Raw genomic sequence first — 21,968 nt, 5'->3', positions numbered from 1 at the left:
GTGCTCACATTGTCTGACGGGGTGGTGCCTCCTGGGCAGGGGCAGGCTGTCCACGGGGATATGGGTCCCCACAGATGTTAAGAGGTTGCCTTCTGGGCATCAGCTCTTGGAGACAGACCCGGTCCTGAGCAAAAGAGCTCGTCCTGAAGAGCTGAGACACCCAGGAGGCACACCCTTCTTAGTCTGGCCCCTGGGTTTCTGCCTCTCAAGCTTTCACCCTGGGGGGCATGGGCCCTCCACAGGGGGGCACCCTTGCCCTTGCCTTCCCCTTCCTTGTCTCTTTCTGCTCCTGGGCACAATCCCCAGAGGCTCAACAATGTCCTTAGTGCTGGGCCCGGGGAACAAGACGGCAGATCCCAGTCCTCACGCCCAGTCAGGACCTCTGGTGTTGGTTCACCTGTCTCTCTTACCTGCCCTACAAGCTGGTATGAGCCTTCTGCCCGGGAAACAGTGGTGACCTGGCAACCATCTCCCAGCAACCTCAACCCAGGGCCCAGAGGTGAGCAGGTGGATGAGCAGAGGCAGAGCCAGGGACCCTGGGGAGCTGGGCCCTCTCTCTAGAATCTTCCCCGAGCCTTTTCAAGACCCTCAAATCCATGCCCAGACATCAAACCTGACCCTATAACATTATTTGTATTTAGTAGGCTTTATTGTTGTATTATACCGCCCACATCACAGCCCCAGCACATGTGGTTCCCATTTTACACAGCAGTGAGTGGGGGCTCAGCGAGGCAGTGCCACCCCCGAGGGGGGGGCTTACCCCTGGGGCTGTGCCTCTGCCCCCCCCAGCCTTGCATTCTCTGCTTTGAGTGCCTTTGCTTCTCATAGGGCTGGATAGTGTCATCTCCGATCTGTCCACATTCTAAGCCCCGGCACCTGCAGATGTGACATTACTTGGGAAAAGGATCTTTGCAGATGTGATTAAATTAAGAATTGTGAGGTGATATCCTCCTGCATTCTCTGGGGGACCCTAAATCCAGCGACCAGAGTCCTCACAAGAGGAACTTATGTCCCCAGATGAGGAGACACAGGGGAGGAGCCATGTGGAGATGGGGACAGAGGCTGGAAGGATGTGACCACAAGCCCAGGGACAGCTGGAGCCATGGAGGCCGGGAGAGGCAGGAAGACCCTCCCTTAGGGCCTCTGGAGGGGGCGCCCCACCCCACCCCACCTGGACTGTGGGAGAATTCACTTCTGTGGGTTCAGCCTGCCCAGTGTGTGGCCAGTTGCTGTGGTGGCCTTAGAAGACACATGTACCCCTTAAACTCCTCACTTTCGAGGGTCCTAGGCTTCACCCTGACTGAAGGAGGGCCTCTGTGGCCCTATAGAAGCAGCCATACCCACAAGCTCCACGCCTACCTGTGCCAGGTCCTGGGGACCTTCAGGGTCCAGTCCTGCTGGGCTGTAGTCTGATACCTCTCTGACCTGCAGGCAGTGGGGGCCCTGGCCAAGCCCATGACTGAGCAGTTAGGACATTCTGCCCTTAGGAACGGTGGCCCCCGGCTTGGGGCTTCTTCGGGGAGGCAGTGTGGCCCTTGGTCACCCTTAGGCCGCTCCTCTTCCCCTCTGCCTGAGCACAGAACCTTGGAACACCAGAACTGTCCTCTTCCGGGAGCCTGTGCCCCCTCCCCACTTCTCAGGGATGGACTCCTTTGATGCTGCTAGATTCCTGGGCCAGCTGACCACCTGGTCCCCCGGATCCTCATGGGTTCTAGGGTGGTGGCCCCTTGCTTGCTGTGACACCAAGAGCTCATACTTGAAAACTTGACATCAGAACCCGAAAAACTGCTGGCATGTGCTGCCCCAGACACAGCCTTTTAACAACGCGCCGCTGGGGGCCCTCCTGGCATGGGTGTGCTGGAGTCAGGAGGGGACCATGGGGGCCAGGGAGAGGCCCAGCACCCTTCTGCAGCAGTGGTGGGCCTCCCTGGGAAGTTGGCACCTCTTCTGGGGCTGGGCCAGGCCTCCTGGACTTGACCAGGAAGCCTCCTCACTGGTGCCAGGCAGTCTCTTGCCTCTGAGTCTCTGCTTGGCTCCTTCTGGTGTCTGCATGGTCACCCCCTTGATCACCTGCTCAGGGAGGCCTTCTGGGGCCGGCCTCACCTCCCTGCTTGCTGCTCTAGAACTTGGCCATGCAGATGGTGTTCAGGGAAGATTCAGGGAGAGAGTGGGGAATGAGGTGGAGGAGTAGGAGCCTCTCCTAGTACCTGGGGAGCCCTCCTCCCCCACGCCAGCAGCTGGGTCCTTGGGCTGACATAGGGTCTGAGGCTCTGTCCTCAGTGGGTCTTTTGCAAGGTTATGGGACCCTGGGACCTGCTGGGAACTGTCAAGGGGAAGGAAAGGGATTTGAGGAGACAGCATTGAGGCTGGGGATAAGGTTCGCATCAGAATTTGGTTGGGAGACAGCTTTAGATGGGACGTTTCTATGAGCCACAATGGGAGGAGCAGAGGGAGCCTGGCAGGTGGGATGGGGGTGGGGAGGCTGCCCAGCACCAGGACAGCAGGACAGTGTGCCTCCTGACAGCTCAGGCCCCAGGACAGACGTGAGGACCTGGGCGGAGGCCTTGAGCTGAGACCTGAGGAAGGAAGGAGGTGGCTGCCCCCGCCCCTCCCAGCCTTCCCTCTGCCTCTTCCCCAGCTTCCCGCTCTAGTCTGATGGTGGGGTCTCTACTCCCAGGACCCTCCAGCTGCCTGACACTGTCTGGAGTGGGGAGGGGGCAGCCTAGAGTCCCTGGGGGCACTGCGTGCTGTGGGCGCTCTTCCTTGCCCTGGATTGTGGGGGGTGAGGTTGCTTCTGTGCTGTCCTCCTGAGGCCCCCTGCCCAGTGCAAGTCAGGGGAGGGCACAAAGGATGAGGTGACCTCCCTGGAGAGGGCTCCAGGCTGGCCTGCAGCGGTGGGGCTGACTGTACTCCCATCTTCTCTGGCACAGTGACAGGGCCTTCAGCCTGGTGGCTACACGAGTGGGCTTCTGGGGGTTGGGCTGTGCCCTGAGATGAGAAGCCAGCCCCTCACACCCTCTATTATTTCAACAATTCATTATGGCTGCGATAGAAAGCCCAGCCTGGGGTCTGAGTGCTCCCCCGTCAGAGTCATGGGGGATAGGGACATCCCAGTGTGGTCTGTGCCCTGAGGGGGACACGAGGGCCCCAGACTGGGGCTGATGTGCACCACCCGATCAGAGCCACTGCTGGGCCCGATGGCCAGTGTGCCTCCACCTCCACCTGGCGTCTGGCGAGAGGACCCTCCTCTGGCGGTGACCAGGCCGTGGATGGACGGCATTACCAGACAGTATTAGACAGAAGGACCCAGGTCTAACCGTGTCTGGTAAGACACCCATCACAGGCTGCCTGTCTTGTGGTGTTCAGCTGGGTGGCAAGACCCCTGGGCTTTATTGAGTCTGAAAAGCGAGATGGTCCTTCCCACGCCCTGTGGCCTGATGTCTGGCTGGAGCCTCCCAGGGCCTGCCTTGCCCTTGGGCTGCTGTGAAGAGGGCCTCCTGCAGACCCCATCCCAACATGCTGTCCCCCAGGTGTGTGCATGTGCATGCGTGTGTGTGTGTGTGTGTGTGTGTGTGTGTGTAGCTGGGGCATCTGGTTACCCTGCACTTGACCCTAAGCCAGTGCTCAGTTAATGAGTAACAGGAAGCCAGGGGCAGACCCTCCTTCCCTGAGAGACTGGCTGGGGCCCAGGGCAGGGTGGGGTTCCTGGGCCAGAAGGGGCTGCCCTTGTGCATGTCAGCCAGGGAGGTCTGGGGGCTTGAGTCCTGGCTCCAGATCAGAAAGATAAAACGGAGGGCCTACTGGACTTCAATTTCAGATGCTGTTCCCATTCTTGCCTGTGACCATGCGGAGGCTGGTGTGTGTGTGTGGGGGGAGAGACTGTTTTTGTCAGGGAATAGCATAGAATGGCCACTGCCCCCAGCCATGGTTTGGGGCAGGGCACCTGGACGCACCCTGTCTTTCCTGTGTTCTGGGTGGCCCTCAGGAGCACGCTCCCGTCAGAGCAAGACCCTGTGAGAGAAGCCAGTGCCCACAGTGGACCTCACCTGATGGGGGCCTCTCAGGAGGGCCAGCCCCTGATGGCCAGTGTGGCTGGGTCACCCTCGGACAGCCACAATGGACATAGCACCCTGTGTGGTGGTTGGGAGGGGCTGGAAGGGAGGCAGAGCTGCCTGCTGTGGGCCAGCCAGGAAGTGCATTCCTGTGTGGCCGCTGAGTGGCTGGCTGGCAGATGCTGCAGAGCCTTCAGAGCCGGCAGCGCCGAGTCACCGGAGCAACACGGTGGGCAGCGGGGCAGGCTGGGTGCAGGCCAGGTCCTCAGACATGCAGGACAGGGCTGGTGCCCTTCTCCAGTCCCAGCGTGATGGCCCTGATGGTCTCTCCTGGGGGTCAGATCATCCACCTGTGTCCCAGCCAGCCCTGGGCCTCAGCCCAACTCTGGAGTTCCAGGGACTCAGGACAGCACGTCCTCGGGCCGCTTCCAGGCAGCGAGCAGTGGGTCACCTTTGAACATCGTTACCAGACAGTGTTAGAGTCAAGCCGAAAAATCCAGCACTGTCCGGTAAGATGCCCACAGAGGCCCAGGTGTGCCTCGGCCCGAGGACGCAGGACAGATACGAAGTGCCCACCCCAGGCGGCCGACCACCCATGCTGCCTTTTGCCCTGAGAGCCTTGGCTGCAGTTCTGCTCAGTCTGCACCTGCCGGGGTGCAGTACGGCATCTGCTAGGGCCACGGGCAGGGCCTGGAGACCTGAGCGTCCTAATCCCGGATGCTGTCTTGGGGCACTCAGTACAACTGCAGGAAGCCTTTCATTCTGGGGGTACTGGGAAGGGGTTCTCAGACCTGCCTGACTCTGGGGAGGGGCCTGCCCAAGGTCAACTTTCTGCCCCCCAGCCCCACCCAGATGCCAACATGCAGGACGGGGGGGGGGGGACCCGTGTGGGGAGAGAGAGGGGTCTGGGGAGCTCAGGCACGGGAGGGTGGCGGCCCCGTCGTTGCGTGCAGGGCCCCGCCGTCATCATTACCAGGCAGTATTAGAGACCTGACACCATCCAATGCTGCCCAGTAAGATGGCGATGGCCACCCCGTGTTGGGTCTGGGGGCCGCCCAGGCTGAGGTCAAGAGGGGACTCAATGTAGGGGCACTCAGCAGCCTGAGGTAGATCCACGTTCTCTTAGGACACTGAGGTGAAGAAGAGCCCAGGCAGGATAGGGGTCACGAGAGGTCCCCATGTGCCCGAGCCCACAGTCCCCTGCAGGCCCCATGGGGGAGGTTTGGCCCAGGGAAGGCTAGTAGCCTGTGGGGGACCGGACGACAGCTGCCAACTCTGGTGTGAAGTGGGCATCTGAGGAGGGGCCAGGTGTCCTTCCCACAAGGATCTGGCAGCCCTAGGGGTCAGGGGCAGAGTGGTACTCTCCCTTTTGGTAGTCCAAAGGACATCAGGCTAAGCCCCTTGGGGTCCTGGGTGAATGTGAGTGTGTCTGAGGCCAGTGGGGCTGCTGTGGCTGGACAATGGGCCTCTGTCCCCGGACTCCTCTCCAGCAGCTGTCTGCAACCCAGCCCCCTCCAGTCATTGTCAAGGGTGAGGAAGGGTATCAGGATGAGGATGGAAGGTGGCTGTGTCCCCCAAAGCAGGACAGTCCCTGGGGACCTCCTCTCACCCACCAAACGGGGCAAGCTTCCCCCGGAACCCAGGGTCCCCGCACCTCATGCACTGCTGTCTCTCACCAGCAAGGTCACAGACGGGGCTGTCTGCCTGCCCCACCGCTCTAGGGCCCTGAGGCTCTGGCCATTGCGGTCTGTGAAGTCCAAGGGCGAGATGGCACTGGCCCTAGAGGGGGGTGAGAGGGGTAGCCCTGCTTAGCCTGTGCCTGGTGGTCATTTTGGCTTGTGTGCTTACTGGTATGGAGTCAAACCTGAGAGCAGATGAAACAGCAGCCCCCAAATACAGAATGCCAGAGGACAATCCCCAGGTGCCTGCTGCAGACAAGCCTGTGTTCAGTGGCAACCCCCCAGGACAGGGGTTTTCCGAGTGTGTGTGTGTGTGTGGGGGGGGGGGTCAAGGCAGTGGGCATATCCGCAGCCCCCGCCCTGTTCAGAGCCCATACCTGGGGCTCTTGCATGGGGCTAAGAGACCCTGGTACCCTACTCTGGGGAGATTGAGGAGTCTGTCCTCCCTCCTATCCTTCCTCTGTCCCCTGCACAAGTGGCACCTGGGCCTAGAGAGCTGGCCAGGGCAGCTTCTCAAGTTTTCCGGCACCTTCCACCCACAGAGACTGCTGGGAAGAGGTGGGGGAACTGCACTGACTCCCCCCAGGCTGCCAGGCTGACCACAACAAAGGCTGCATCCACCCACCCCGGGCCCAGCCAGGTCCACCTGTTCTCCAGTTCAGTGCTCGGGCATGGCCGACATTTCTCAGAGGACCTGACACTAATAAGGCCCAGCATTGGGGGCCAGGAGGGATGCCCAAGCTCCTGCCCTATGCCCCCATCCCCACTGCTGGTCCTTTCTGGCTGGACACCTGGTTGGTCAAGCTCTGTCCCATGAACCCCGTAAAATCAGTGTGCTTCAGGAATGCAGTCCTGCTGTTTTCTGAGCTAAGTGAAACCAGTGAGGCTTCGCTTTCAGAACTGAATTAAATTTCAGCCTCACTCCCGGCTGCCAGGCCACAGGGGGAAGACAGGGGCTGAGTGAGGGGATGCGGTTGGTGCCCAGCGTCCCCCCCTTACAGCCAGCCTGCGGTGCCCAGGCCAGCCTCCCACCCCACAGCCCCCCAGAGCCAGAGCCTGGCTTCTCCAGAGCCCGTGAGTGCTCAGGGCCAGCCTTCCTTGGAGAGAATGGAGGTTCTGAGGGACCCCACAGGCACACAGCTGGCCCGGCCACCAGCCAGGCACCCTGTACTTAGGAGGTGGAAAGCTGTGCGACAGATAGCCTCAGGGACAGGCCCGGGTGGGTGGGCCGTGGATAGCTCTCTCTGTGGACTTCCAGGACCAACCCACTCTCTCTCTTCCAGAACTCAGAACCCACAAGCCTGCCGGCAAAGACCAACGCCTAGCTGGTTCCTTGGGCGCCCGCTCAGCACGCAGCCAGGGGCCTGAACGCCTGGCGATGATGTGGGGGCCTGACTGGCTGAAATGAAAAGTGAAAATGAAGGTCCCCCGTGTCTGCGTGCCCCGACTGGTACTGCCGTGGTTGGTCGCTGGCAGGGCGTGAAGCCAGCGTCATGGTGCCCGGATGCGGGTCTCGTTCATCATTGCCATGACAACTGGGCTCAGCTTGGGAGACTGGAGGAAGGAGTCTTTGCAAAGCAAACACCCCACCTGAGGGCACCGGCCTGCCTGTGGGGCCCTGGGCAGGCGGGAACCCGATCCCGGCGTGAAAAACTCACTCTCTGCTGGTTAACCTGCCCGACGGGCCTTAATCAATGGTGAGGGCCCACAGAGAACAAAGCCGCTGAAACCCAACCCTGAGCGGGAGAGGCGGGGGCGTCCTCACGAGGGCCTGTCTTCAGCCTGCCTGCTGCAGCCGCCATTTCCCTCCCAGCATCGCTTCTCCGCCCTTCTGGGGGTGCCGCATGCTCCCCACACCAGCTAGCAGACCTGCTCCTCGGGGCGGGGGTGGGGGGCCTCCTTAGACCTTTGACCTTCTCTTAAATGCACACAAAACATGCCTACAAACTGATTTTGCAAATGAGGTATTTGCAAATAACCGGAACGTCTGAAATGGACAGCAGGCTGCGTCCATATCTTACGGTTGCTTTGCGTTTTCATAAATGCAAACTTAATTTTGCTAATTCCACATCCCGTCAATCACTTTAACTTTCAAGCATTTTATCTGGGTTACCAGAAAAAAAATCAAAACAAAACAAAACCGACCCATTTATCTAGATGCTCAAGTCAAAAAGGGCTGACATGCTCCCAGTGGATTAATTTAAATGTCATACACTTATCCCTAAAAGTCGTGTTCAAGAACAACGAGCTGCACATTATACCCTCAAAAAAATTAGCCTATGTCCCAGTGATGTGATTGCCTCCTCCACTCGGAACCAGCCCAGGAAACAGCAGGTTCACCAGGAGCGGTGCCCGGGCGGCTGCATAGCCATTTTGCATTTCAGTCAAGAATTGGTAGCACAGACTTTGGTCCTGACCCTGAGTAATCGCATCGGCCGAGGGCCAGCCCACTCCTTCTTCAAGTCAGTTCCGGCTTTGTGGGCGCCTCCAACTTGGGCGGGTGATCAAGAGCCACAGTCTGGGCCAGACCGGCTCTGCCCAAGCCCCGACCGTCCCAGTGTGGTCCTGGCGAAGCCAAGCCCATCCCACGAGCCAGCTCCAGGGCCCAGCACCAGAGTGGGTGCCCGAGGTCTCCCCGACCTGGTGCCCAGGAAGCAAGGTGCCTCTGGAGCCAGCACAACCGAGGCTCATTTAGAAAAGGGCTTCCATGTGATGCTGTGTCCAGGCAGGTGGAAGCCCTCACGGCCATCGACCCCCAGCTGCCCTCTGTGGGGGGCTGATACCCACCGCCCCATGCCCATGTCTGCCAGGCCCCAGAGTTGCGGCCGGTGGACCCAGGCAGTCAGGCCCAAGATGGCTCCGCACTGACACCCAGGGTACCCAACCCGAGGGGCTCACCTCCTCAGAGAAGAAGGACCACCCTTTCCTGAGTTCTGACCGCAAGATGAACAGGCAGGCACATCACCATGGTTGTGGCGTCCTGTCTGGGTCAGCCGTGCAGGGGACTGCGGCGTCCACCTGGAGGCTCTCCCCACAGCGCGGCCTCCCCAGGCTCCTCCGCCTCCTGCTTACCTGCCCCGACAGGTTCTGCACCTGGAGGAGGAGGGTGGGAGGCCACTCCCTGCCCCCAGCCTGGCGGCTGGGCTAGTGTGTCCAGCACTGTCCCTGTGTCCAGGACTTACCGGGCCTCAGAATGGACACTGGAGAAGCTTTGGCACCAGTGACCCTGTCAGCCCAGGACACAGGTTTGGCTTCAGCCCAACCTGCCCCACCAGCTTCATTGCAGGCGGACCAGGAGGGCGGCCAACCCCCAGGGAAGACCGGCTCCCTGCCTCCCTCAGCTGACGCTCCACACAAAGGAAAAGCTGAAGTCCACACTCGCTGGTGGGCAGCTGGCCTGGGATCCAGGAGGTCCTGCGTGTGACGGGACAATGGAGGCAGTGGTGGCCGGCCCCTCTGCAGCAGAGAAGGGCAGGGCAGGGCAGGGCAGGGAAGAGACGGCGTGGCCGCGGGCTCGCCTTACATGTAGGGCCTCACTCCGCCCCATGCAGGTGCCTGCTCACGGCCAACCAATCTCCGCTCCTGGCCACCGACAGGTGTGTCCCCTGGGCTCCCATAGGCCAGCAGGGAGGCAGTTACGTGACGTGGGCGGCAGGGCGGGCGGCAGGCCCCACACACATTCCTGCCCCCACCTCGCCCGCGGCCCAGGTTGAACAAAAACCAGGGCAGAGAGCTTCTGCAGGAGCTGCCTTGGGTGCGAGGGCCAGCAGGAAGGGGGGCAGGCGGGCACTCCTCCCTGGACGAGGAAGGGGCAGAGAGGGGTCACACCCTGTACCCACTCTTTCCCAGGGCGGTGCCACAAAGGCCCTCTGCCACTTGGGCCGGCAGCCTCCCATTAACAAAGCACAGAGCTCTGCTTGCCCCTCACTTCAGGCCCTTGGCCACAGCAGTGGGGGCCCTGCTCTGCGTGGATCCCTGGGAAGCCTGCTCCCATGGACCCCAGCTGGCATGTCTCACACGGGCCCACACGCTGGGGAGTGAGGCTGCCAGGAGGGGGCCACCTTGGTAGCAGAGTCTGCGGCAGCCCCTGAAGTGCCCCCGTTTGTGCCCCCATTTAGAACCCCTGGACTAAGGGCTCAAGGTGTCCTGTTGGGGTTTGGAAGGGCCTGGGAGTCTGGGGAGGCACAGGGCCCTGTCCAGTGTGGGGAGGTGACCCTCTTGATTTGGTGGAAGGGCCTATATTGAAATGACAAGCAGCCCAGTAATTAGCCCAAACAGCAGAGTGGTCCCCGAGGGCCCAAACCACCTTCTGTAACGAACTCTGGCAGCTCTGCTGGAAACTCTTAATGACAAGGACCTGTCCCCTGATTGCTGGCTCTCTGGTTTGCTCACCCCTGGATCAGGGCTTTGTGGGGCTTGTCTTTCCATTCAGGGAAGGACCTGGACAGAGGGGTGAGTCGCCACCATGGAAGGCTTCTGAGGGTGGCACAACTCCAGGGGACTGCCCCTTGGTTGGCCTTTGTACCTCCTATGTAGGGGGACCCAGAGGACAGTATAGCACCCCCCAAAAGCTCCCATGAGCCTGGACCACTGGGGTCACATGGGGGGAACATGAAAACTCCCACTGTCCCCTCAGAGCAGGGTTCTGAATCCACTGCCCCCTGGACATTTCCAAGCTGGTCTACTCCCCAGCTAAACTCAGCCTGGCCTCATGCCCCAAAGGGCTGTGCTGGGGTTGGGGGTGCCATAACCAGCGGGCTCCTTCCCAGCCTCTAGGACCACCTAGGAGCTGGTCTGGTGCTCCTGGCCCTAAAATAAAGCTTCTGGAAGCTGGTCCTAGAGACCTCTGACCTTCTACCCCTCTGACCTCCATGACACTAGCATTGTAGATGGTACACACGCCTTTGTTAAGACACCTACCCACCCCGATACCCACTCAGGGTGTGTGTGTGGGTGGGGTTGGGCGGCCCCCCCCCAGCTGGCAGGCACCCGTGATTTGGGGAAATTGAAGCATTGCTCACTAACCTTAAACCTGGAGGTGTTTGAAGTTGGATGGGAGTGGGAGGAGGGGCTGCTCGCCATGGACCCTTCTCAGGCTGACCTCTGACCTCTGACCTCTGACCTCTGACCCCTATCTCATTCACTCCATCACTGAGCATCCTGGTGCTGCCACTGGTCAGGACCTCCTGGCTCAGCCCAGATGTGTTGGGTTGGGGCTGACGGGCAAGGTGTTGCCGGACTTCAGAAGCTCCCAGGAGGACAAAGGAGTGGCCAGAGGGAGCACAGCCAGTGTCCACTGAGCCCCTGAGTGCTGGGATATGGTAGGATTGAAGGGGGGACAGTCCCATGTGAAGCAGTGGCCCTCCACCCCGACTCATGGAGGAGGAAGTGCCAGAAGGCAGTCCCCGCTGAGTCTGGGGACCAGGTGGGGGTTTCTTTGGCTGTCTTGTTACCATAGCGGCAGCTGGCCTGTCCTGACCACTCTGTTCCACTGTCAGCCAGATTAGGACACGCTGCTCTTTTCCCACCAATGGTCAGCTCCACCCACAGACTCAGAAACACCAGGTCACAGTCAGCCTGTCTGACTTGGAGGCGAAAGACCAGGCTGTTCTCTGCAGGAGGTTTAGTAAGGCGGCTGCACCAGGGAGCTGGTAGAGCAGCAGGCCGATGCTCTGAGTGGCCCTGGGACACGGAAGACCCCGCCTTGTGCTCCTCTCCCACTCTGGGCATTGATCACAAACTCGCTGTCCCTGTGAGGGGCTACCCCAGCTGCCCAAAGCTGGGTCTCGGAGGCATGCTCCTAGCCCAGGAGTGAAAAGGCCAAGAAGCAGCTGAGGTTTGGACTGAGTGTCAGCTAGCCCTCAACTCGAGCTGCTGGCAGGGAGTCAAGGTGCTGTGCCACGTGGTCAGGTGGCTAGGTGTGAGTGCCCCTGGCTGGTCACTTTGAAGAGAAAGACTCTGGTCTGGCTGACCAGCTGCTCCCTGACCTTGCAGTGACCCCCTTCACCATTCTCCTTGCACTGTTTTGCCTAAGCCCCAAGTAGAGTAAAAATGACCCAGTCATCTGTGGCACTCGACGTCGGCCACCTTGTGGGGTGTGAGGGCAAAGGCGGGGCTAGCAGGAGCCAAATGCCTCTCATCTCTTGGTTTCAAACCAGAGGCTGGTCGAAACACTTCCTTTGTCCCGTGTTCACAGGCAGCCCCAGCCAGACCCAGCGGGGTCCCTGGACCCTCTGGTGTCTCTGAGCTCGGCTGATAGCCAGCTTCCAGGCCCTGAGCTAGGTGCAGTCACTCCTAACTGAGAAGCCGAGGGCTGTCACCAGCTGTCAGCTGCAGCCGGATCCCAGCTTCTGCCCTGTGCAGAGGCCCTGGGAGGGTGGGTCCTGGGCCCTTGCCAGCACAGGTCTCTCTGGAGGCAGCACTCCCACCCCTCAAGGAGCTGTGTGGACAGGGCGTGGTGGGGCTGAGTCATGGTGAGTTCCACATCCCGGATGGTCTGCATGGGCCACTCCACAGCACACCAGGCCCACGTCATCCTGCCGGGAAGGCGGCGTGTGTACTAAGTGTCAGGATTGCTGGAGAAACCGTCACCAGACAGAGGTCCCAGCCAGCCCACCTGGGGGGTGTGCATGTTTCCATGATGGCGGGAGGGAGAGGCAGCAAGCAAAATGGGCTCTCCAGAGGTGGCAGGGGTGAGGGCGGGCTGGCTGGGGGAGGGGGACAGTGGCAAAAGCCAACCCCGAACTTGGAGACACAGTGGGCTGGTAGAAGATCTGGCCTGGCTGGGGCTGAGGCCTACCTGGGCGGGGCAGGTGGGACAAAGGGCCATTGTGCTATGGCTGGACACTGCTTCCTGCATGGCTGCCAGCCACAGACAGCCCCAGGGTCCCCCACCCTCGGCTCAGCCTTGGCCTGGAGGCCAGGCTGATGAGGGACTCGCCTTCTGCTAGGACAGTTTTGGAACAGTGGGGCGGCCCGGAGCCTTTGGGGCTTGACCTCAGGCCTGCGTCCTCGCCTAGCACTCCAAGCCAGCTCTGGGCTCTGAGGGGCACGGGCTCAGAGACGCCTACGCTGGTTTCCCTACTTCTGGTTTGTGTCTCCTGTAGTCTTGGGCTCCTCTGACTCACCTCACAGACTGGGCAGGACAAACACCTGGGGCAGGTATGGGTGGATGCTGGGGCCACCCACCAGCCCCATGTGGGCTGACTTGGGCAGCTGTCCCTGGGGTCAGTGCTCCCCATGGGGGTGGCAAACGCTGTCACTCACCCTACTTGGCCCTCTTCCAGGTTAGGGCTGCTGACCTAAGTTGGGGAAGGACCTGTGACTCCCCCGCCTGCTAATTTTGCCTTTGGCTACCCAATCAGCACTTTCCTAGAACACGGACATGCTTGATTCAACAACATCAGGAGGGAGATCCAGTCACAGGCTCAGCAGAACCAGATCCTAGTGTTTGGGGTTCAGACTTGGAGGTTCCTCTCAGGATGGGGCTCCCCTCATGGGCACCAGCTCTGTCTGCTCAGGGCCTCCCAGTGGTGTTTCTCAGGGTCCCTCTCTGCCCACGTCCACTTTGAGTTGCAGGATGCAGCAGAGACCCCTGCCCACTCCAACAGAAAGGCCATTTTAGGGTCACTGTGTTCCGGAGTGGGCGTGGGGCTGCAGTGGCTGAGTCCCTGGGCCAGCCCACTCTGCCAGCCTCACTTTCTGCCCTTGATCTGCAGGGACAAGTGCTTCCCTTCCTGGGCTGCTTCTTCCCGCTGTGCTGGCCGGTGAGCAGGACCCAGCACAGCAGGTGGGCTGGGCTGTAAGGAAAGGCTACACAGAGAGGGGCCTCTACTGCATCCCCTGCCAGCCCTGGCTCCTCCAACCAGACCCAAAGGCCCAGGGACTAATGGCTGCCCCAAGCTCAGGGCAAGAGAGTGCTCATCCAAGACCCCTCCCCAAAGCCAGCACGCTGGCCTGGAGGCCTAGTCATCACATAATGCCTTGGGAATGCCCATAGACAGGATTAAGATTATCCCATCACTTGGGGTCCCTTCAGCCCTCCTAGATAAATTCTAGCCATCCCTTCCCCCACCTGTCTGCTCTAGACCACAGTTCCAAGCTTCTTAACCCATTAGAATGCTCTTGCAGCCCAACGTGGACTTGACACTGACGGCTTCTACCTGAGACCCAGCAGCACCTGTGTCTTTCCCGGGCCCATCTCCCTGAGGGTCATACATGGTCACTGCATTTAGAAAACACTGAGCCAGACAGCCGAAACTCTGTGAACATCATTCTTAGACAAGGTCTTCTGCCAGGCATCTGTCTTCCTGATCCAGACTGTCCATTATTTCTTTTGGAGTGTCCACCCCAATCCTCCACGGCTACCACGACTGAGGTCCCTAGCTGTCTCCAGGGTACCAAATCCAGCGGTCAGCTCTCAGGCCTCTTTGGCCCGATCTGTCAGAAGCTATTCATTGTGTCCTCTCAGAGCTTCTGCTCCGTTTTTCCACCAGAGCCTAAGGCACCCTGGGTCCACCCTGGGATAGAGGGAGTGGATATAGACAGCTCTGGGCACTCCGACATCTAGAGGTTAGGGAGGACCCAGGACATTCTTTCCCGGTGTCCTGTGGTCTCAGCTCAGACTTCCTGCTGGTTCCAATTGGGCCAGTGGAGTTTATGTGGGACGTTTTCAGGTGGGGATTCCAAGCTGGTTGTCATAGGTCAGCAGACACCCTGGGCAGAAAACACATCTTGTGACTCTTGCTGATGGTGGGAACAGAGGCCACATTCAGGGACTACTGTACTGAGGGAATCCCAGGATTCCTGGTTGGCAAGCAGGCGATGGGTTCCCGGTAGAGACAGGAGTGAGCAGGAGAATGAGGTGTCCCAAAAGCTGAAGGGAGTGCTCCAGGGAGAAGGTGGCCCACACTGGGCTGCCTCTCGGCATTAGTAGTGGGCAGAGGCCCTCAGGTCAACCTGCTCGCCGAGACAGCTAAAACGCAAGCCATCCTGCTTAGCGTTGATGAGCCAAGGAACTGGCATGGATAAACCAAGCTAAAACTGAAGGAGCATGTGAACACTAAAGCTACTGTCCCAGGGATCAAATGTGAGCATTTGCTCTGAGGAGCTGGGGATGTAAATGAAAGCTCAGGGTCCCCACTAAGAGAGGGTGTGTGTCTAACCAGACATCCTCACCCTAGAAAGCTAGGAGCCCCAGGGGTTCCACCCCCACAGTTAGGACAGAGTAAAAGTGAACCCTTTCTCTAGAGGCTTTCCAGCCTAAATTCAAGCCACCTTGATCTTCACCTCAGTCAAGGTGTTCCCAGACCAGGTAAGGCCCAGGTACCATACAGAAGAAAATCAAATTGGGAGGGTACCTTCACACTCTAGCAATTCAATTATTCCTACAGACAATTTTTCAAGTATAATGACTAGCACATAACCAAAGATAAGCAGGCATGCAAGGATGTAAGAGAACATGAGTAACAACAGAAATCAGCAAGACTTGCAAGGACCTCAGATATTGGAAGGCTCAGATACAGACTGAAAAAAAATGAAACTTACTACCTGTATGTCAAAAAGTAAAAAAGAAGACAAGTTTAATATCTTCAGGAAACAGGAGTTTAAAATTTTTGATGTAGTAGATTTTGAAAAAGAATCCAAAGGAACATTTAAGAGTGAAAACATATAAGACCCATCATTTAAAACTCAATGGATAAGTTTAATATCAGATTAAAAGTAGGCAAAAAGAAAATTGGGTTGGCCCTGGCCAGGTAGTTCAGTTAGGCATGCCAAGGTTGTGGGTTTAATCCCTGGTCAGGGCATATACAACAATCAACTCATAAATGCATGAATAAGTGGAACAAAAAAATCGATGTTTCTCTCTTTCTCCCTTCTTCTCTCTCTCTCTTTCTCTCTCTCTCTCTCTCAAAAAAAATCAATAAAAATCAACCAAAAATATTTTTAAAAGAAAACTAGGGAACTGGAATGAATACAGGGAAGAAGAATTTATCCAGAATGAAGGCTAGAGATAAAAAAGGAGACATTGGCCCTGGCCGGTTGGCTCAGTGGTAGAGCGTCGGCCTGGCATGCAGAAGTCCGGGGTTTGATTCCTGGCCAGGGCACACAGGAGAAGCGCCCATCTGCTTCTCCACCCCTCCCCCTCTCCTTCCTCTCTGTCTCTCTCTTCCCCTCCCGCAGCCAAGGCTCCATTGGAGCAAAGATGGCCCGGGCACTGGGGATGGTTCCTTGGCCTCTGCCCCAGGTGCTAGAATGGCTCTGATCGCGACAGAGCGACGCCCTGGAGGGGCAGAGCATCGCCCCCTGGTGGGCAGAGTGTTGCCCCCTGGTGGGCATGCCGGGTGGATCCCGGTCGGGTGCATGCGGGAGTCTGTCTGACTGTCTATCCCTGTTTCCAGCTTCAGAAAAATACAAAAAAAAAAAAAAAAAAAAAAAAAGGAGACATTATGGAAAATACAGAAGGGAGGGAAAGATATAGATGCTAGATATATAATATATATATATAATATATATATACAATATATATATATTATATATATATATATAATGTGTTAGAGAATTGGAAGAGGAGAGAATGGGAGAAATTAATTTTTGAAAGAACACCCTGTGAGATTTTTCCATAACTGTTGAAAGATATCAAAGGATACACTCAAGAAGTCCAAGGAACCCACACAGGATAAATGAACAGAAATTACACCTTGTTATCAGAGTGAAATCTCCAGAAAGCCAAGGAAAAAACTTAAAAGCAGCCGGAGAGGAAAATGCGGAGGAACAGTGAGCCTGACTCCTGGCGTCCCGGCAGGGACAGTGGGAACAGAAGACAGTGGAACGACCACTCCAAACAACCGCTGGCCAGTCTTTCCTCAGAGTGAGGTGACACAGGCACTCGCCTATAAAAACCAAAGCAACACGAACAGAACCAGGAGAGAACAGGGAGGGTCCGGTCTCACCCGCCGGCCTTCAGTCAAGGAAACCATGTGACACCTAGCAGGCGGAAGGTTCAAGGTGCAGAAGGTGCTGAATCTAAATGAATTCTGACTTCACACAAAATGAATAAATAACCAGAGCTGTGGCCTTCCAAAAATTTTGAAATGAAAATACAAGACAGTAAAATGCATCCCGCCAGTGGGAAAACCCCCCGTTGAGTAATCAAGGCTACGTTAGTGACGGATAGTGCTGGCCACAGGCGCCCTGGTAGACGCGGTGGGGAGAGCACCTCTGGGTTACCCCCAAACCCAAAGTCCCAGTCCACCAGGAGGAAATCCCCACAAGTCCAACATCAAGGGTTGTTCCACACGACACCTGACCAGGCTCATCAACACTGTCAGAGTACACAGATGCAAGGGACATCTGAGGAACTGTCACCGCCCAGAGAAGCCTAAGGAGACAGGATGACTAAATGCCGTGTGACAGAAACACTGGGGAGAAATGAAGGGGATCTGTCAAGCGTGGACCAGAGCTCACAGTGACCCCTGACACGGAGGTTAACTGTGAGAACAGGGCTCTCAGGAGCCTAGCACCTGCTGCAACCTCTGGACGCCTGAAACTATTGGAAATAAGAATGTATTTTGAAGATCCCTGCTGGTGACCTTGGCAGATGTCCCCTCGGTGGCAGGGGACAGAAGCAGGTTGCTGAGGGCAGAGTGGTCATGGAACTGAGGAAATAAAGGGGCACGAGTGGCTGTCAACCATGAGCCCAGGCCGAGGTGGGACAGAGCTTGGGAAGGGGCTGGGGGCTTGGGTCTCACTCCATCTCTGACTCTTGGCTGAAGCTAGGAGAGAGGGCTGTGGCCTCAGCCCCTCCCCACCCATGGACCTGCTTCTCTGGCCAGGCTGGACTTGGTGCTTGGAGCTCTGAGGTCCCTGAGGCCCCTGAACGTTCCTGGGACTCTAACCTGGCACTTAGCACTGCCACAGTCACCTCCATGTCTTGTCTGTTGGGGCCCCTGCAGAACGGCCTTGACATCTGGAGCCTGCTTGCGGCCAGGTGGGGAAGGGTGACTGGGCTCCAGGGGATGGACTGCCCTTGGACAGCCCAGGTCGGCTATGCAAGTGGGCAAGCCCCAGGAGTGGGCCCTGGAGGGGACAGATGTGGGAGTCAGGAGGCCAGTCAGCCTTCCCAGAGACTCTGAGCAAAGACTGGCCCAGGGTCTGAGTGACCAGCGGCCAGCCTCTTTCACCCTGGAGGGGGCAGCGAAGAGAGCTGACCACAGAGCTTTGGTGTGGACTCTCTTAGAGGGGTGGAAGAGCTGTCTGCACGCCGTCTCCCTGAACCCCTCAGCTTGGGAGGCAGAGAAAGTGGGCTCAGATACCCTGACTAGGGAGGCCGCTGAGCTCTGCCCATACCCTACCTCAGCCAACCTGCCCTGTGCCCTGGTGACCCTTGGCCTCTTGACCATCAATCAGCCTTCCCAGCCTTGTTCCATGTCTGGCCTTTGTTTCTAACTGTCCACTGGCTCAGGTGGCCAGATGGAAATTTAGCCCCTGGCTGGGGGGGGGGGGGTCTCACCGGTGATGCCCGTGCTCCAGGGCCACAGGCTGTGTCCAGCAGGCCCAGCATGGAGGGTCTGGGTGGAGCCAAACTGAGCGGCTGGTGGACCCTCTGTGAGCTTCTGTCCAGTTTTCCTGGTCCTAACATTGAGGCCTGGGTTCTGGGGTGCTGGGGGGTACAGTGAGCAGGTGGGGGATGCTGGGCCCGGCTCCCCAGGTCCTGGACACTGTCAGTCCCTGAGTCATGGCCCTGAGTCCTGTTGGCCAGCTCTGAGCAGCTCCAGACAGATGCCAGGGCTCCCAGACTTTACCTGCTAGGAGTCTGATCTCTTCTGGCCTCTCCTGCCCTGCAGGGCCCCCACCTGTCCAGCCTCTTAGGTGGGGGCAGTCCCAGTGACTCAGGAAGAAACAAAGAGTCCAGGGGCATTGGGGTGGTGGAGTTCCGGCAGATGCTGGGGCAGCCACCTGAGCATCTTTGTTCACCACACAAATGGGTGTAGCTAGGGGCCCAAAGCCATGCACATGCCCCACCTGCCTATCTCGCAGCCAAAACTGGGTTTGCAAGTGTGACTGTGGCTCCTGGGAGCCCCACTTCCCTGGGTGTCACCTCAAACACAGCACTCAAGAAAGGTTGGGTTTCCCTGGCCTCCCATCTTCCCCAGAGGCTTAACCTGAAGGGAAGGGGCTCCACATGTTTATGGTGTAGAGGGAAGGCAGGGAGTTCCAGGCAGAAGAGGTCCTGGGGGGCTGGCAGTCAGGGTTTCATGCTAAGGAGGTTAGTTTTGGGGATGCAATGGTCCTGAACCTGTGCAGGTGAGGGTGGGGTTGTCTAGGGCTCCCCCTGGATAAGGTAGAGGCCTGGAGGGCTGCTCTGAGACCCCTTCAGAGGGACATGATGGAGTTGTGGCTGCCAGAGCCCACCCCTGGCTTCTCCAGGCTCAGCTGAGTGGCGAGAAATGGGGTATCTCGACAGACTGCCCTGAGCACGAGGGTTACAGGCCTGGCAGGTTGTGACAGGGACACATCAGTAGCAGCTTGGGGCTCCCAGCCAGGCCGGCTCCTGGGTCTGTTCTCCAGTGAGTTGAAAGTGAGTTGCTGGCTGGATGCCTCTCACCCTTGACGCCCGCGTGCTTATCTTAGGAACAAGGACAGCCCCCCCAACCCCACCCCACAAAGTAACACACAGTCTGGGGATTCCTGTTACCCACCTCCATGACTTCCTGTCTGGTCTCAGACCCCATTGACCAGTCGTCTCAATGGCATTCTTTACCACAAAGGATCCAGCCAGGACCATGTGTTGCCCTGGACTCTGTGTCCCTCAGGACACGCCTCGGCCTTGCTCAGACCCCCGAGACCCTGACACCCCCCCCCCCCCCGCGGGTTCCAGGCTCCTCCATGTGGGCCTGATTTCCCTCCTGTATTCAGGTTGTACTGCTCTGGCTGCAAAGTCACAGAGTCGGTGCCAGTTCTGCAGGCTGGTGATGGTCAAACGGTGGGTTCCTAGTCCACAGTTCCTTCTGTGTTAGTCAGGAAAAGCCGTTTCCTCTCCCTACGTGTTTGCCTTGTGCATTCCTGTTCCATTCACAGTTACAGCCTGTTAACAGCTCTAGCCAGTGGGGCCTCCAGGCCGGTCCTGTGGCTCCCACATGTCCCGGCCTTCTCCGAGAGTGGGCACACGTTCCTAAGGTCCTTTCTTCCCAGCAGCCCTGGCTCCTTTCAGTAAAGAGTGAATTTAGAAACCATAATTTGAGAGCTGGGTGTGCTCACCGCCCTGGGGTGTCACTGGTGGGCAGAGTGCCACCGCTGCACAACCACCTCTCTCCCACTAGCTCACACTGACACTGGGTTCCAGACCTGCTCCTGGAACCCTCGTCCCTGCCCGGATCAGGTGTCCCTGTCTCCACAATGAACAGCTGGCTCTCAAGACATCAAGATTCTCTCAGATCCTGGTCAGCCATGCCATTGCCCCTCCCTGGCATGGACCCATCAGCCTGCCAGGTCGTGCTTTCAATTAATAAATACGTGGTGCCTGACCAGGCGGTGGCGCAGTGGATAGAACGTTGGACTGGGACATGGAGGACCCAGGTTCAAAACCCCAAGGTCACCGGCTTAAGTGTGGGCTCATCTGGTTTGAGCAAGGCTCACCAGCCTGAGCCCAAGGTTGCTGGCTTGAGCAAGGGGTCACTCGGTCTGCTGTACCTCCCCCACCCGGTCAAGGCACATATGAGAAACAATCAATGAACAATTAAAGTGCCACAACAAAGAAGTGATTCTTCTCATCTCTCTCCTTTTCTGTCTGTCTGTCCTTCTCTGTTTCTCTCTGTCTCTGTCACACACAAAAAATAAATAAATAAAAATTATAAAAAAAAAAAGAAAAGAAAAAGAATACAGGTTTTTCTTTGTCTATATTTTGGGATGTTTCTGGCATTTGTCAGCTCCCAAACATTAGCCATTTGTTTTTATTTGTTTTTAGATTCTAAATAAAAATCATAGTTCAGCCCAGTTTTGCATGTCTTTTTTTGTGTGTTATTTTTTTTTAAACAGGGTGTTAAACTGCAGGAACTTCATGCCTCACCAAGCGAGATCGGGGCCTGTCTTCTCCTCCACTCACCAATCGATCCCAGTCCTGGGGTCTGGACTTGCACCCATCCTCCCATCGTTCCTCAGACCCCTCAGTAAATCTCAGCCTGGGTCACATCCACACGGGGCCTGAGAGAGCCTGCCCTCTGCCCCAGTACAGACCTGCCCAGAGCCCCAGAGCCCGCCTCCTCACCCCAGAACTCCCAGGGCTCCCTGCACAACAGCTCCAGGCCAGAGCTTCGGGCAGGGTCAGAGGGCAGGGGGAGGGTCAGCAGGTTTGGGACCTAATGGCATGAGTACTGGCGCCAGTGAGGCCGCGGAGCATTTTGCCCACGTGGACACGAAGCGACACAAAACGTCCCAGAGGACTTTTCACCAGTGCTGCTCTTGTTTCCACGTGGCCTCAGAGCCCACCCTCCTGTGGGTGGAGGTGCCTGGGCTCCAGCATTGTCCTCATAGGGTGGGTGGTCGGCACGTGGGACGTGCCCTCAGAATGGCACACAGACATTCGGTCAATCCCAGTGCCTCACTCCAATGGCACCGCCAGTGGGGGTGACTTTGGCCCCGGGGGAACCTGAGCCCACAGACCCCACCTGGCTGCCCAGCAGCACGTGCAGGCTTATCAGATTTGCTTTCCAAATTAGCTGCTGCAGCACATCTTCATCTAATTTGAGTGAAAATTCTCAGATTCAGGGCAGAGGGTGGGGCTCCTAGGGATGGGCAATGTACCCGGGTGACGAGCCCCTGGGGGACACCTGCTCCCTCCCAGGGCTCTGAGGCAGGTTGGCACTGCCCAGCTGTGCCCCGAGGCCCTGCAGCTTCTGCCCTCCCAGACTCTGCACTCTCCTTCATGTCTGGCTCAGCTGCAGTGGTCACACTGCTCTGTGGACTCTCCCCTCTGGTTCCTGCCCACCTTGTCCAGCCACAGCTGCAGTCATGAGTGGGGAGGACCCACCATCTGCAGCCCGAGATCCCTCTTGGCCCCCCTGAGCCTCAGTGGCAATGTGGGTAGGTGTGGCCCCAGCACAGGCTCAGTGCTTCCACATGCCATTAGTCCAATAGAACCAACCGGCCCCACCTTTGCCCAACATCCTTGGTGGCTCCCAGTGCTGAGAGGGCAAAGGCCACAGAGGCCGTTTGGCCCCCCGACCCCTCCATCTGGCTC

General features: G+C 58.0%; 1 protein-coding gene across 1 annotated transcript in view; it reads right to left on the bottom strand.

Moving 5' to 3' along the window:
• TTLL10 (tubulin tyrosine ligase like 10) overlaps positions 1-21,968 on the bottom strand; it is a 54,078-nt gene that overhangs the window by 14,466 nt on the left and 17,644 nt on the right. The window contains exon 2 of the mRNA XM_066374761.1: positions 5,707-5,831. Within this exon, the coding sequence (XP_066230858.1) occupies positions 5,707-5,711 (5 nt within the window). The 5' untranslated portion in view covers positions 5,712-5,831. The remainder of the gene's footprint in view (positions 1-5,706; positions 5,832-21,968) is intronic.

This window comes from Saccopteryx leptura, chromosome 3 (genome assembly GCF_036850995.1).
Source record: "Saccopteryx leptura isolate mSacLep1 chromosome 3, mSacLep1_pri_phased_curated, whole genome shotgun sequence".
Taxonomy (NCBI): Eukaryota; Metazoa; Chordata; class Mammalia; order Chiroptera; family Emballonuridae; genus Saccopteryx; species Saccopteryx leptura.
Note: the sequence above shows the minus strand (reverse complement) of the source record. Positions and strands in the feature narration are given on the sequence as shown.